We start from the raw sequence: 12,153 nt of genomic DNA on the forward strand, positions 1-12,153 counted from the left end.
GCCTTGCAGCTGTTTCGCTGTCCTTCCCACTACGGACTCCTTGAACTCACAGAGCTTGTTGAAAATCCGTGCCCAGGAAACCCAGGCCCTTCGGGTCCCACATCGCCTTAGCAGACGTGCCCTCTGAACTGCTGTTCCGGGCCCTGGTGCCCAGCCCTCTGCTCCCGAGCCCGATGCAGCACGGCCCGGCTTGCAAGGCACAGGAGCGCCACCTGCCGGTGGGAGGATGTCTGCGCGGGGCGGGCGGTGGAGGGCGACCCGGAGCGCCCGCGTGGTCCCAGCAAAAATCGCGGCTGACGTCAGAAGCACCGTGGCATCCTTCTGCGCGCCCCGCCGCCCTGGAACTCCCGTCCGGCTCTGCCGAGGGTCTTATTGCCGCGCCCCCCACCCCGCCCCCACAGGGACCCGAGCGGGTCGTCCTTCCTGGTTTTCCGCTAGCCGCGGGGTTTCGAGTTTCAGCTCCTCCTCGAATTCCAGCGCCGCGCCTCCGCCGGGAGCCCTGCAAGATGGAGCCTCTGGCCGTGCACCCCGGGCGCTGCTCGGGGCCCAGGGCGCGGGTGTTCGCCGTGCTGCTGTCCATGGCGCTGTGCACGGCGATGCTCTTTCTTCTGCAGCTGAAGTTCCTAAAGCCGCGGGTCAGCAGCTTCTACACCTTTGAGGTGAAAGACGCAAAAGGAAGACCCGTTTCTCTGGAAAAGTTTAAGGGCAAAGTAAGTAGCCTCTTCCGACTTTTGTTGCTTTATTGTTCGGCCACGTTCTCCGCGTGTCCTCTTAGTGGAATCGATTTTCTCGGTTAAACGCTCATGCTGGCACTGCCAATAAAGTAATGCGATTGGTGCATCACTTAGGCCATCAGCGTTCTCATAGTTTTTGCGCTTCTAACTGATAAACTCTGGTGATCTTAACTGCTTTCTTTAGAATGTTTTCACTTATGGGCCGAATTAATACTTGAAGTGGTTTAGGGAATTCTCACATGTAGTTTGCAATGTGAACATGGAGACATTAACCAAACTGCATGAACATATTGTATTTTTTTCACAAAGCATCGGAGTACCTGGTGCTTTTTGAAAGGCAGTGATCTTTCGGCGTCTCAGCCATTTTCAGTAAAGCCTGGTATGCCTAAAAGTCTGAAATAACCATCTATCCAAGGTTGTATTTCGGCCCAGATGGCTTGGGGTTCTTAACTACTGGCAGAGTTTGCTATCGTTTCTTTGCTTCACTTTCCGGTCGGGTTTTTTCTTTTTCCGGGAGGTCACGCTGGTTGCCAACGTGGCCAGCGACTGCCAGCTCACGGACAGAAACTACTTGGCGCTGCAGGAGCTGCACCGGGAGTTCGGGCCCTTCCACTTCAGCGTCCTGGCCTTTCCGTGCAACCAGTTCGGGGAGGCGGAGCCCCGCCCCAGCAAGGAGGTGGCCTCTTTCGTGAGGAGTAACTATGGAGTCACCTTCCCTGTCTTCCACAAGATAAAGATTCTGGGACCCGAGGCAGAGCCTGCCTTCAGATTTCTTGTTGGTAAGTATCGGTCTTGCCTCCCCAACGTACTGTTGCGCGTTGCTTTTTCTCTTCATTTTTCAATATATTTTATTGATTATGCTATTAAAGTTGTCCCATTTTCCCCCCTTTACTCCCCTCCACCCTGCACACCCCCTCCCACCCACATCCCCCCCTTTAGTTCGTGTCCATGGGTCGTACATATGAGTTCTTTGGCTTCTACTTTTCCCATACTATTCTTGCCCTCCCCTATTTTCTCCCCACCGTCTATGCTACTTATTCTCTGTACCTTCTCCCCCCTTCTCCCCTTCCCACTCCCCTGTTGCTACCCCTCCGTGTGATCTCCATTTCTGTGGTTCTGCTCCTGTTCTAGTTGTTCGCTTAGTTTGTTTCTGGTTTTGTTCTAGGTGTGGTTGTTGTTTTCCTTTTTGAACAAGTGTATCAGAACCAGGCTTCCCGCCCTGACTGGTGTAGCTCAGTGGATTGAGCACAGGCTGCAAACCAAAGAGTTGCTAGTTCAATTCCCCGTCAGGGCACATGCCTAGGTTGTAGGCCAGGTTCCCAGTTGGGGGCTACGTGGAAGGCAACCACACACTGATGTTTCTCTAACTCTCTTTCTCCTTTCTTTCCCCTCTCTCTAAAAATAAATAAATAAATAAATAAATAATTTTTTTAAAAAAAGAACCAGGCTTCCCAGTTTCATTGGAAATGTTTTAGTGGGAAAGTTTCCTAAGACAGCCAAAGAACCAGAATTTCATCCTTTTGGACTTTCTACAAGTTATGCTTTCCTGAAATCTATGTTTTAACATCTGGAATGACAAAATAAATCTAGCCCACATTTTATTCCTGGTGATCATTTCACTGAAAAATGCAGTGGAAGTGTGGGCCTAGCTATTTTCATGGGGTGTCTTCTCTTACCTCAGTAGCCTCTGGGGAAGCGCCCCCACCCCCCACTGGTAACGGGCCGCTCTCCCGTGAACAGGCAGGGCAGTGTGGCTTCGTGCTCTCTGCGGTGGCTGTACGGTGCCTCACTCCTGAGCTGGCCTCAAGGATGAGTAATAACTCAGTTTACCAGGAGTTTGATAAAATTCAAAACAAAATGTAAGGACTCTTTTTGGAAGTAATGTTAGTCTAGTTCTACAATTAGGCTACTAGCTACAGAAATCTTAGATTTTTCCGGGGTGAGTTAGCCTGAAGGGAGTGAGGGTTGGTGACTGAGCAAGCACCTGGGCCCCTGTCCACTCAGTTGCTTTGCTGTGTGGCTTCAGGCACAGAACCTAACTCTTCCGCGGCTGGTTCCTCGTTTGTGAAACGAGAGTGTCAGTATTGTCTGCCTCCTCCGACCGTGTGGGAGAGCGTGTTAATAGTGTGAGTGGGGCCGCACACACGGCTGACCCTGGGCCGGACACTGTCCTAAAGGACGCTCATGTCGTCCGCGGCGGATCCCCCCAGTCCTGTTGTCCCTGTGGGTCCCTAGAGTCCTGATGGAACCCGGACTTCATCAGGCCGTGAAGCTTCCATGCCACGACCAGCTGAGGGCGCTCCAGGTGCGCCGGGGAGAGAGCAGCCAGGGCACAGGCTCACAAATCTCGCCATCACCGCCACTGGGTGCTGGGGCACTCAAACCCCACTGTCCCCGTAGGGTCATGAAGGTCACATGATGTAAGCAATTCCCCGGAGCCAGGTGACGATGGCCCAGTTAAAATCAGGCCTTCTCAATGGGCCCACCTGGACGTGACCGAGCCTGGTACAGGTGTGCCGGCTGCTCGGAGGCTTGGGTGAGGAGGCAGGTGGGGACTGCATCCCAGCCGAGTGGCAAGACCCGTGCTGAGGGCTGCAGCCACGGTTGGGGGGCGGGGGTGGGGCGGTGACAGCCCACTCACTCACAGATGGTGCCTCAGCTGGAGAGAGCGTGCCCCGGACACGTGTTTCCTTGTGGAAAGTGGCTGTTTGGGGATGATTGAGGAAGGGTTTCTGCAGTGATGTGCTCGTGCTGAGTCCCTAGTGCTCGATTTAACAGGCATGACTTCGAACAACAAAGTAAGCGATTTAAATGCTTGGCACACATTCCAAGTACAGAGCACAGAAGTAAATGTTGGGCTACATCTTCCTGGTTTTAACCCACGCTCCCTCGTGGGCTCTAGTCCCCCCTGGAATACCTCCCAGCAGTGAGTCCTTCCAGTGACTTGCTCCCTGTTTTGAGAGGAGGTGACAGGGTTCCTCCCCCCAACCCCCGCTTCTGGGCCAGGCAGGTCTGGGAGCCTGACTCCCCTCAGGCCCCTTCTCCTCCTCCTTGGCAGGTGCCCCTTTTCTGTCCACCCTTAACCCTATGGGTGCTCGGGGTTCTCCCTAAAACCCACTGGGGTCCTCTCTCTCCAACCCGCCCCTGAGTGAGCTCTGTCTCCTGAGCTCCGAAGCCACAGACCCAGCGGCCCCCTCTGATAGGGCGTCCCACAGACACCATGTCCCACCCACACGGACGGCGGGGAGGAGCTGGCCCTCTTCCAGATGGCAGCTGGCTCCACCCCGTCCCCTGCGGAGGCCACAGAGCCCGAGCTGGGGAAGAAGGTCCCGAGGTGGCCCCAGGCTCCGCCACCTGCTAGTCCTGGGACCCGGAGTCCAGGCCCCCCCCTTTTCTCATCTGCAAAATGGGGGGTGATGATAGTGGCGCCCCCACTGGCATCGCTGTTGTGCTGCAGAGCGCGTACGAGGGGCCCACTCGAAGCACTGAGCACCCGTCACGAGGCCCAGAGTGGGCACTTGGTCGATTTTTGTTGTGATTGTTTATGGTTTTCCTCATGTCAGTCAGTAATAATGCACATAAATCCAGGGGGATATAAATGGGGAAATTTATGTTCTTATATGTAAATTAGGGTGCGTCAGAAGGATGTCACAATTTCTCAAAACAGTATGATTTAGAATTTACCACTTTCAGCTATGGAATATGTAACTATGTTAAAAAAGATAGATATGTTTAATATGACAAGCAATCTACTCATTCCCTTTACGAGGGACTTCCAGAATATCATTTATCTTTAAAAATGCCAGGAAACTGAAAGTTTTAAGCGAGTGGCGGGATAAATTTTGTATTGTTTAGAGCAACAAATCTGAGATAAACCACTTCGTGGTTTATCATTAGTTAGTGGAATGTCTGCGCATGTACACAGAATCCGGTCACTCAAACCTCGAGTTCTGCCTTGTTCGCGTGGTTTGCTCTTTGTCCTGTTCTGCTATGATGACATCCTGCCCCCACCCCCACGACTTGTTTCTGCAGTCATCACTCGTCCAGACCCTAACAATTGGAAATCTTGGGAAAGAATAAAATCACACTCATTAAAATGTATTCTGACTTTGTAGATTCTTCCAAGAAGGAGCCAAGATGGAACTTCTGGAAATACCTGGTCAACCCCGAGGGTCAGGTCGTGAGGTCCTGGCGGCCCGAGGAGCCCATTGAGGCCATCAGGCCTGAGATCGCCGATCTGATTCGACAAATGATCATCAAAAAGAGGGAGGATCTCTGAAAACGCCGCCGCGCCGCTCCAGTGTGGCGGCGGCACACGGGGCTGTCTCCCGAGGGTCCCCTCTCGTTCTAGGTGCTCCGACAGTTACTGTGTGGCACTGACAGGTGATTTTCTGTCACCGCGCCAGTGAGTGGCGATGAACGTCTCCACCACAGAGACGTTACCCAAAGCCTGAAGAATCAAAGTGGAATGTGCTCGAGACTTCACTTGACCGCACTAAACAATTCAGAATACGTAGTCACGGCTCTGCTGCAGGAGCCTGGCGTTCAACTTGACCTTTTCTGGGAGCGGCCTGGACGGAAATGCCAGCACACTGACCACTGAATCCACGGCCCTGAGTATACTGACATGTCTGCAGCCAACTGCAAACAACTATTTTTATGTAATAAAACACAAAATAAACATTGTGAAATGTATATACGCATAGATTCATAGCCATATATATTTTTGTCTTTTTCATATACAGGATTTTGTTTGTTCATCTTTTGAGTACAAGTTCGTAGTAAGTTTTACTACATCTGGCCAAAGAGTCATTTATAAATGACATTTTCATAACATTTGAAAAAGGCTTCATTATTTTTTTAAGATTTTGTTTATTTTTAGAGAGAGGGAGGGAGAAAGAGGAGAGAAACATCAATGTGTGGTTGCCTCTCACATGCCGCCAATGGGGGACCTGGCCACAACCCAGGCATGTGCCCTGACTGGGAATCAAACCAGCGACCTTTCGGTCTTCATGCCAGGACTCAATCCACAGAACCACACCAGCCAGAGCCATTATTTTCGATCTTTATTATTTTCCAGAAGAAACTCAAGTTCCATAAATACAGTATTAACAGTTGAGTCAGTATCTCTGAGTGGAAATCCCAAGTGTAAGAAAAAGGCCAAGTTCAATTGAACTTGAACCCTTAGAGCTTATCTTTGGTTGCTAGTCTATTCAGACTAGTTTAGCCATTTGGAGAAAGAATTCAATGCTATGTCATTCCGGTGGCTGAAATCCTAAGGATCACCCCCAAAGTACCTCTTCATGGAAAGAGGGGAGCAACCGCAGAAGTCCTGAGCTTCCTCCTTGGCCATGCTCAGCACGCGCAGTGTGTCGCAGTATGTGAGTGTGTGTGTATATGACCTGAAGCCGACCTCGCTGAGGGAGGCGCTGCCGCTGCCACCGCCCACCCCCACCCCCACCCCTCCAGGGTGCTGAAGGGCACAGGGGCCGCCCCTCGGGAAGCACCTGGGACATCACCTCCAGGCCAGCAGGGCCGCCCACTCTTTTCCTCCCAGCTGCCCGGGTGCCTCCCTGTTCCCCCACCCCACTCCCATGGAAACACTTTCTGGACGCGTGTCCCCAGTTTCCTCCTTACCCACGACCCCTTCACTCGTCTTCACGTGATTCCGTTCTTTCCCTCCTTTCTCATCAGCTCGATAATTTGGAACTGAACGGCTTGAAGTACCTATTCTCTTTATTGAGTTTAAATGTTGGTGTTTTGTGTCTTCTCTTTAGCTTACAAACATTCAAACAAAATCTAAATTTCGTAGATTTTATTTTCATCAAAAGGCGAATTTTTATGAAAAAATAACATGTTGAAATTTAATGTTTAAAAACACAAGATGAAAGCAGTATTTCCATAGAAGTGATATTCAAACACAAAGATGCTGCAAATGGAATGATACTGGACAATAACCAAGAGGGGTGCGACTGTCGAATAACAAGATGCGTAAGAACGAAATTATAGGCTTTTTTTTAACCCATGGTTCCAGAGTGTTGACATTTAAATGAGGTAAGAATAAAAATTGTTTTGCCAATAACTTACACCCCGGTGAGAAGAGGCTGTGATCTATTTCTCACGCCCCTTCGCAGGGAGACCAGGTCACCCAATCCCCCGGAGCCAGCTTCCCGCACCTGCGGCAGACCCACTGCGCATGCTCTGTGTCAGGCCCAGCCCAGCCGGCCACGCTCCGTGTCCGAATGGCCCCACGAGAGTGAGAAAATACTTAAAATCGTATCGCCCTCCACAAGCTAAAGCTCATGCCCACTTCCAGATATGGGTCTGTGATCTCACTGAAAATGAAGGAAAAAGTAGGGCAAACTTTCCAAGTAACTCCATCCCAGCCTACACCCGCACCCCAACACCCCAACTTTCATGATACTTCAAGTGGAAACATTTCCCTCCCAAAGGCTGCCCTGGTCCTCCCTTCAGCAGGCACACACATGGTTGGAGAAACACGCCAACGCCATGCGGCAGACCACTAAAGACAGGTGAAAACCTGGGGAAACATTTTAGGCTTTTATTCCAAACTGTCCTTATATTCTAAGTTTTTTAACTAAAATAAATATTGATCCCTGGCTGGCGTGGCTCATGGATTGAGTGTCAGCCTGTGAATCAAAGGGTTGCTGGTTCAATTCCCAGTCAGGACCCATGTTTGGGTTGTGGGCTGGCCCCCCAGTAGGGGGCGTGTAAGAGACAACTACACACTGATGTTTCCCTCTTTTTCCCTCCCTTCCTTGCTCTCTAAAGATAAATAAAATCTTTTTAAAAATAAAAAATAAAATAAATACTGAATTTCACAAACATTTTAATACTGCCTACAAGAATTAGAGACTCCAAATTATTACCTGGAAACTTTTTAAATAATTGGAGTTGCTTCTCTACTGTTTTAAAGCTGTCTATCGCACTATAATCGGGTAACTGAATAGCAACCGTATGTATATATATGGTACTTACTTGCTGGTTCATAGCGAAAAGTGCACGCACACGACTTGCAGATTTAACCACATGCTGGTGCTCATTGTAGGTGCAGTGAGACAGCAGCTGCGTGTTAGCTGATGGCCATCTGCACATCAACCAGCTAACAACACACTGCCAGCCCATCACACACAGTAACCCGTGGGCGTCGCTCACCAGAAGAATGTGTCCAGAAGCAAGTGGCAGGGTGGCTGTGGCTGCCGACCTGACCCAAAGCAGCCAGCTAACAACACACTGCCTACCTGCCTCGGGTCACCGCCGCATCTCTCGGCCACGAGGCCGCGGAGGCCAGGCTCTCAACAGGAAACACAGTGGCAGAACTGCGACCTCAAGACAGGAGACAACTCACAGCCCAAGGCTGTTCCTCCAAAACCATCATGAGAAATAACACTGGTATTTTATTTAATCTTGTTAAAAGGTTAAAACACTTTCAAAATGCTCACACCTGAGGTTTTCTGAATTAAAAGCCTGGACATGAAGACAGTTCTGCAGGACAAGCAGGTGTTTAAAGTTGTACTTGACTATGGCCTTCCCGTCACTTCTGTGCGCCGACTCAAGGCCGGCTGTCTGCGCTCCGCAGTGAAATGCTGAGGAGCCAAGGCACTGACACAGAAGCCGGGCACAGGACGAATCTTCAGCTGTGTTTGGGGAAAAATCGATATTAAGGGATTTAGGGAACTTAAGAACTTAAATATCATGTGTCTGCGCCCAATATAGGCTATTAGTCACCGCATCTACAAGTGTAGGCGTGTGTTCAAGTTACTGTGTCACCACTTAAATAGAGAAAAGTTTAAAGAGCAGAAAATTCTATGTGAATGGTGGTGCGTTGGAAACTGGAAGCTGTGAGCAGAGGTTAAAAGAATGTGCCCTGCCAGCTAGGCAGAGGGAAAGTGGGTGGAGGTACTGAGAGATTTTAGCATATGAGGACTGTGTATGTGGAAGAAATAGGAAAAAAGTACTTGGATTTTTTTCGTGGTCACTCCGACCACAAGAGAAGCTAAAGGCCTCCGGGTTCCCAGGAGAAGCGCTGCGTGGGATCAACCCCCCAACCACTCCGGTGCTCGCGTGCGCGCCGTGGGGATGCCACCTCTGCCCACCAGAGGGCGCCGTCCCCGGCCCGCGAGCCGTGCGCGCCTACCTGACACATCCAAGCGGCGCCCTTTGCTGTCGAGGCAGAAGCTAGGCAGTGCCGTCCGGATCCGAGTCCTCACCACTGTTTGCCAGGGGTCCTCGGCTCCTGGCCGCACTCGTTCTAGCACGTGACTGGTCTCTGAAGTTAATGATAATATGTTTCCGTACTTTCAGATCTGCGCGTACTTCCCACGCCGTCTTCTTCAGCAGCACTCATCTGTTCAAGGTCAAATCTAATACAGAAACCAGCACCAGCACGGGACACTCACCTGGGGGAGCCGTGACTTCTCGCGCCTCTGGCGAGCCCCCGCGTGGCCTTTTCTGAAAAGAGAGGTAACAAGGGGAGAGAGAAGCCGTTTAGGAAAGTCATGTCAGGTGGGGATGCTTCTAGATCCTCCTCCGCTTGTGCTTTTCCAAAGCAACCTCAGGTCGCAGCTAAAGTGCGCCGGTCGAAGTCACGGTCGGGCTTCAGACCCGTGCGCTACTTCCGTCCCACACAGGTGTGCCGAAGGTGCCCTCCGCGCGCGGCCCCGTTGGGGGGCCTGCGGCCGGAGAGCCCAAGCGCCTCCCCCACCCGCAGCCCCTCTGCCTCCGCAGGGACCCTCCGCGGGGCGGCGCGCTCCAGCCTCCACGCTCTCTGGGCGACTCCAGGTGTCGCCGGTTTGGCCCCCAGGCCTGCGCCAGTCTTGACGCCTAGTCGCTAAACCGCTAGCGTCTCGTACCCCGGGGCCGTCCTAGCCCACCCTGCACGCCCGGCTCCCCGGCTCCACTGACCGCTGCGGGAGCGCCATCCGACGGACACTTTAAAGAGACGGCGGGGCGGCCGGCGGGGCGGGAATCCCCTCTCCCGCTTCCCATTGGCCAGCGCCGCGGTGACGTCAGAGCCGCAGGGCTTCCCCCGCACGCGGCGCTGGCTCCGCCCCTCCGGCTCGGCCGCCCTGCGTGCGCGGCGGCGCGTTCGGGCGCGCCAAGCTTTGCCGCGAGCGGTGGCGGGCCGGGCGGGACCCGGTGCCGCGACCGTCCCCGCCCCGGGGACCGCGGGGCTTGGCGGGCCGAGAAGCGGGCTCTGGGAGTTCACGTTCTTCCCACGTCCGGAAACCGAGACGCTCCGTTCTAACGGGTCCTGACGGCTTTTCCCCGGCCCCGTTTTCCCCCCGACCCCGTCCTGCCTCGGAGGGGCCGCCGGGGGCGGTAACTGCCGCCGTCTGTCTGTCGGGGACGGTCCCCTTGCGCGGGCCCCCGACGCGTCTTCAACGGACCGGAACTCCGTGCTGATGGGCGGGGGGCGCTGACTCGCGCTCGCTGCGTCCTCCCTGCGCCGCCCGCGGGGTGCGGAGCGCGCGTCCCCGGCAGGGCGGGGACGGAGCCAGCGAGGAGCCCGCAGAAAAGCTGGGCGGACTGGGCTGCGGGATCAGGACCGGCTGAACCTGGGACTGAGGGAGGGGTCTGCAGGGAGACGACGAGGGGCCCGGTGGGCCGCCGGCCTGGGCTGCCCCACCCGAGCGGCCGCACCGCGGGAGGGGAGACTGCGAAACCTCCGGCGGCCGCTTTCCCTCCACGCGCCCACCCTGTGTGACTTGGGGTTGCCTTTGCTCTAACTCAACATGTGGGTGTGTGCGTTTTTCGGGGTACAGTGTTCGTAGACATCGGATACTTAAAAGAGTCAGTGATTTAAAAAACAACACCAAACTCCCTCTCCTTCACGCGGAAAGCAAGAAAAATTGGCACCTAGGCTAAAACCCAGTCTCAGACCTATCACTGTAGTTTCCCACCTACAGTGATACGAGTTAGGGAACAGCAATGCTGCTCGAGGTAAGTTCATCTCCAAAGGAGACTTATCTCAGCGCTTGATAGTGAAATAGCCCGCAGAATGAAAGGCCGCTCGGTCACACCGCCAGGAGGCCACTCTGCCTGCAGCGCATTCCCAGGAGGGCCCGTTCTCCCTTCCGGGAAACCCTTCCAGCAAACAGTCGGGCTAAATAAAGTGAGACATTGCATGAGCCAGAGTGTTGTCAATTGAAAGGATCGGTTTTGCAAATGACGACTAAAAACAGCAGTACACTGGAAATAATAGTGAGACTTTTTTCTTCGTTCTATTTCTAAATGCCACTTTACATTTACCGATTGATAAGAACAGGTACAAACAAGGCAGTAATAAAAACCAAATCAATGAATGTGCTAGTAAATCCGTGTAAACTGGGATTTTAGAATCCAAACAAGTACTAAAACCAGTGAATTATTCATTAGAAGTATCTATAATACATTCACAAATCCTACTTTACCCACTAATTTTACAGCGTATCACACAACCTCCAAATGCCTTTTCCCCTAATGTAACAGAGAAGAATTAGTCAAATATCTTCATTTAAAATGTCCCTACATTTAAGTGTTCAGATTGAAATTTTAATATCAGAACGATAAATCAGATCACCCTGGGCAAACCACAAGCTGCTGCGGTCAGGAGTTGTGAACGCTAAAACCAGTGTCGTCCAATGAGGACACTTGCCCCCTCCAGCTGAACACAGGAGGGAAATAACAGCTTTTCATGGGAAAACCTGGCAGACACCATGTTAACCAAGGTATCAAATAATGTCACCATAAATGACACATTGGCATTGTGTCCGTCCCGCCCCACCTGCCACACGATGCCCTGAGAATGGCATACATTATTTTTGTGGTATTTTGGCCAAAAATACACAACCTGAATTTAATAATGAGGAAATACTAAACTCAAATTGAAGTACATTCAAAAAAATAATTGGCCAACAGTACCCTTCAAAACTGTCGGTCATGTCCCTGGCTGATGTGGCCCTGATGTGGCTCAGTGGATTGAGCGCCAGCCTGGGAACCAAAGGATTGCTGGGTCGGTTCCCAGTCTGGGCAGGTGCCTGGGCTGCAGGCCAAGTCGGGCCCCCAGTGAGGAGTGAGGAGAAGACAACCACACATGGATGTTTTTCTCCCTCTCCTCCTTCCCTCCACTCTCTCTAAAAATAAATATTTTTAAATGTTTTTAAAGTGTCCATCATGAAACAAGAATGAGAAACTGTCACAGGTCAGGAGAAACCAGCACTTAGATTCGTTGTCAGGCCCACGATTGAATCCTGGACCAAGAAAAAGGATGATAGTAAAACATGAGTAATTTAGTTTACAGAGCAGCAGCGATGCTGATTTCCTAGTTGTGACCCTGACTCAACACCATGGTTAGTTCACTGTGAGCATTCACAGAAGCGGGCATGTGATGGGATTCTTTGTACCATTTTGGTAACTT

At 52.1% G+C, this 12,153-nt stretch overlaps 1 protein-coding gene and 1 long non-coding RNA gene across 7 annotated transcripts; one reads left to right on the plus strand and one right to left on the minus strand.

The window, feature by feature from the left end:
* The first annotated feature begins 294 nt into the window (after window positions 1–294).
* On the plus strand, window positions 295–5,415 carry GPX8 (glutathione peroxidase 8 (putative)). 3 transcript variants are annotated; one of them, XM_037038514.1, is made up of 3 exons: window positions 309–710; window positions 1,249–1,513; window positions 4,850–5,415. In XM_037038514.1, exons 1-3 carry the CDS (start codon window positions 507–509, stop codon window positions 5,011–5,013), a joined length of 633 nt encoding a protein of 210 aa, XP_036894409.1. In that variant the 5' UTR covers window positions 309–506; the 3' UTR covers window positions 5,014–5,415. The 3 variants fall into 3 exon arrangements, with proteins under 3 accessions (XP_036894411.1, XP_036894409.1, XP_036894410.1); XM_037038515.1 differs by having other exon boundaries at window positions 312–710; window positions 1,252–1,513; window positions 4,850–5,414; XM_037038516.1 differs by lacking the exon at window positions 1,249–1,513 and having other exon boundaries at window positions 295–710; window positions 4,850–5,009.
* Window positions 5,302–9,659, minus strand: LOC118981695 (uncharacterized). 4 transcript variants are annotated; one of them, XR_005065395.1, is made up of 4 exons: window positions 9,155–9,586; window positions 8,893–9,024; window positions 8,200–8,392; window positions 5,302–5,385 (listed from the first exon to the last, which is right to left on the minus strand). It is a non-coding gene; the product is annotated as an uncharacterized LOC118981695 (long non-coding RNA). The 4 variants fall into 4 exon arrangements; XR_005065396.1 differs by lacking the exon at window positions 5,302–5,385 and adding an exon at window positions 6,597–7,275 and having other exon boundaries at window positions 8,198–8,392; XR_005065394.1 differs by lacking the exon at window positions 5,302–5,385 and adding an exon at window positions 9,608–9,659 and having other exon boundaries at window positions 8,133–8,392; window positions 9,155–9,206.
* Window positions 9,660–12,153: the final 2,494 nt, after the last annotated feature.

The sequence above is a fragment of the Sturnira hondurensis genome, unplaced genomic scaffold (genome assembly GCF_014824575.4).
Source record: "Sturnira hondurensis isolate 20B ecotype Veracruz unplaced genomic scaffold, ASM1482457v3 Scaffold0024400, whole genome shotgun sequence".
In the NCBI taxonomy this organism is placed as follows: Eukaryota; Metazoa; Chordata; class Mammalia; order Chiroptera; family Phyllostomidae; genus Sturnira; species Sturnira hondurensis.

Coding starts and splice junctions, on each gene's coding strand:
- GPX8 (XM_037038514.1), top strand. CDS start 507: ATGGAGCCTCTGGCCGTGCACCCCGGGCGCTGCTCGGGGCCCAGGGCG. Junction 711..1,248: donor TGGAAAAGTTTAAGGGCAAA/GTAAGTAGCCTC, acceptor TTCTTTTTCCGG/GAGGTCACGCTGGTTGCCAA. Junction 1,514..4,849: donor TGCCTTCAGATTTCTTGTTG/GTAAGTATCGGT, acceptor CTGACTTTGTAG/ATTCTTCCAAGAAGGAGCCA.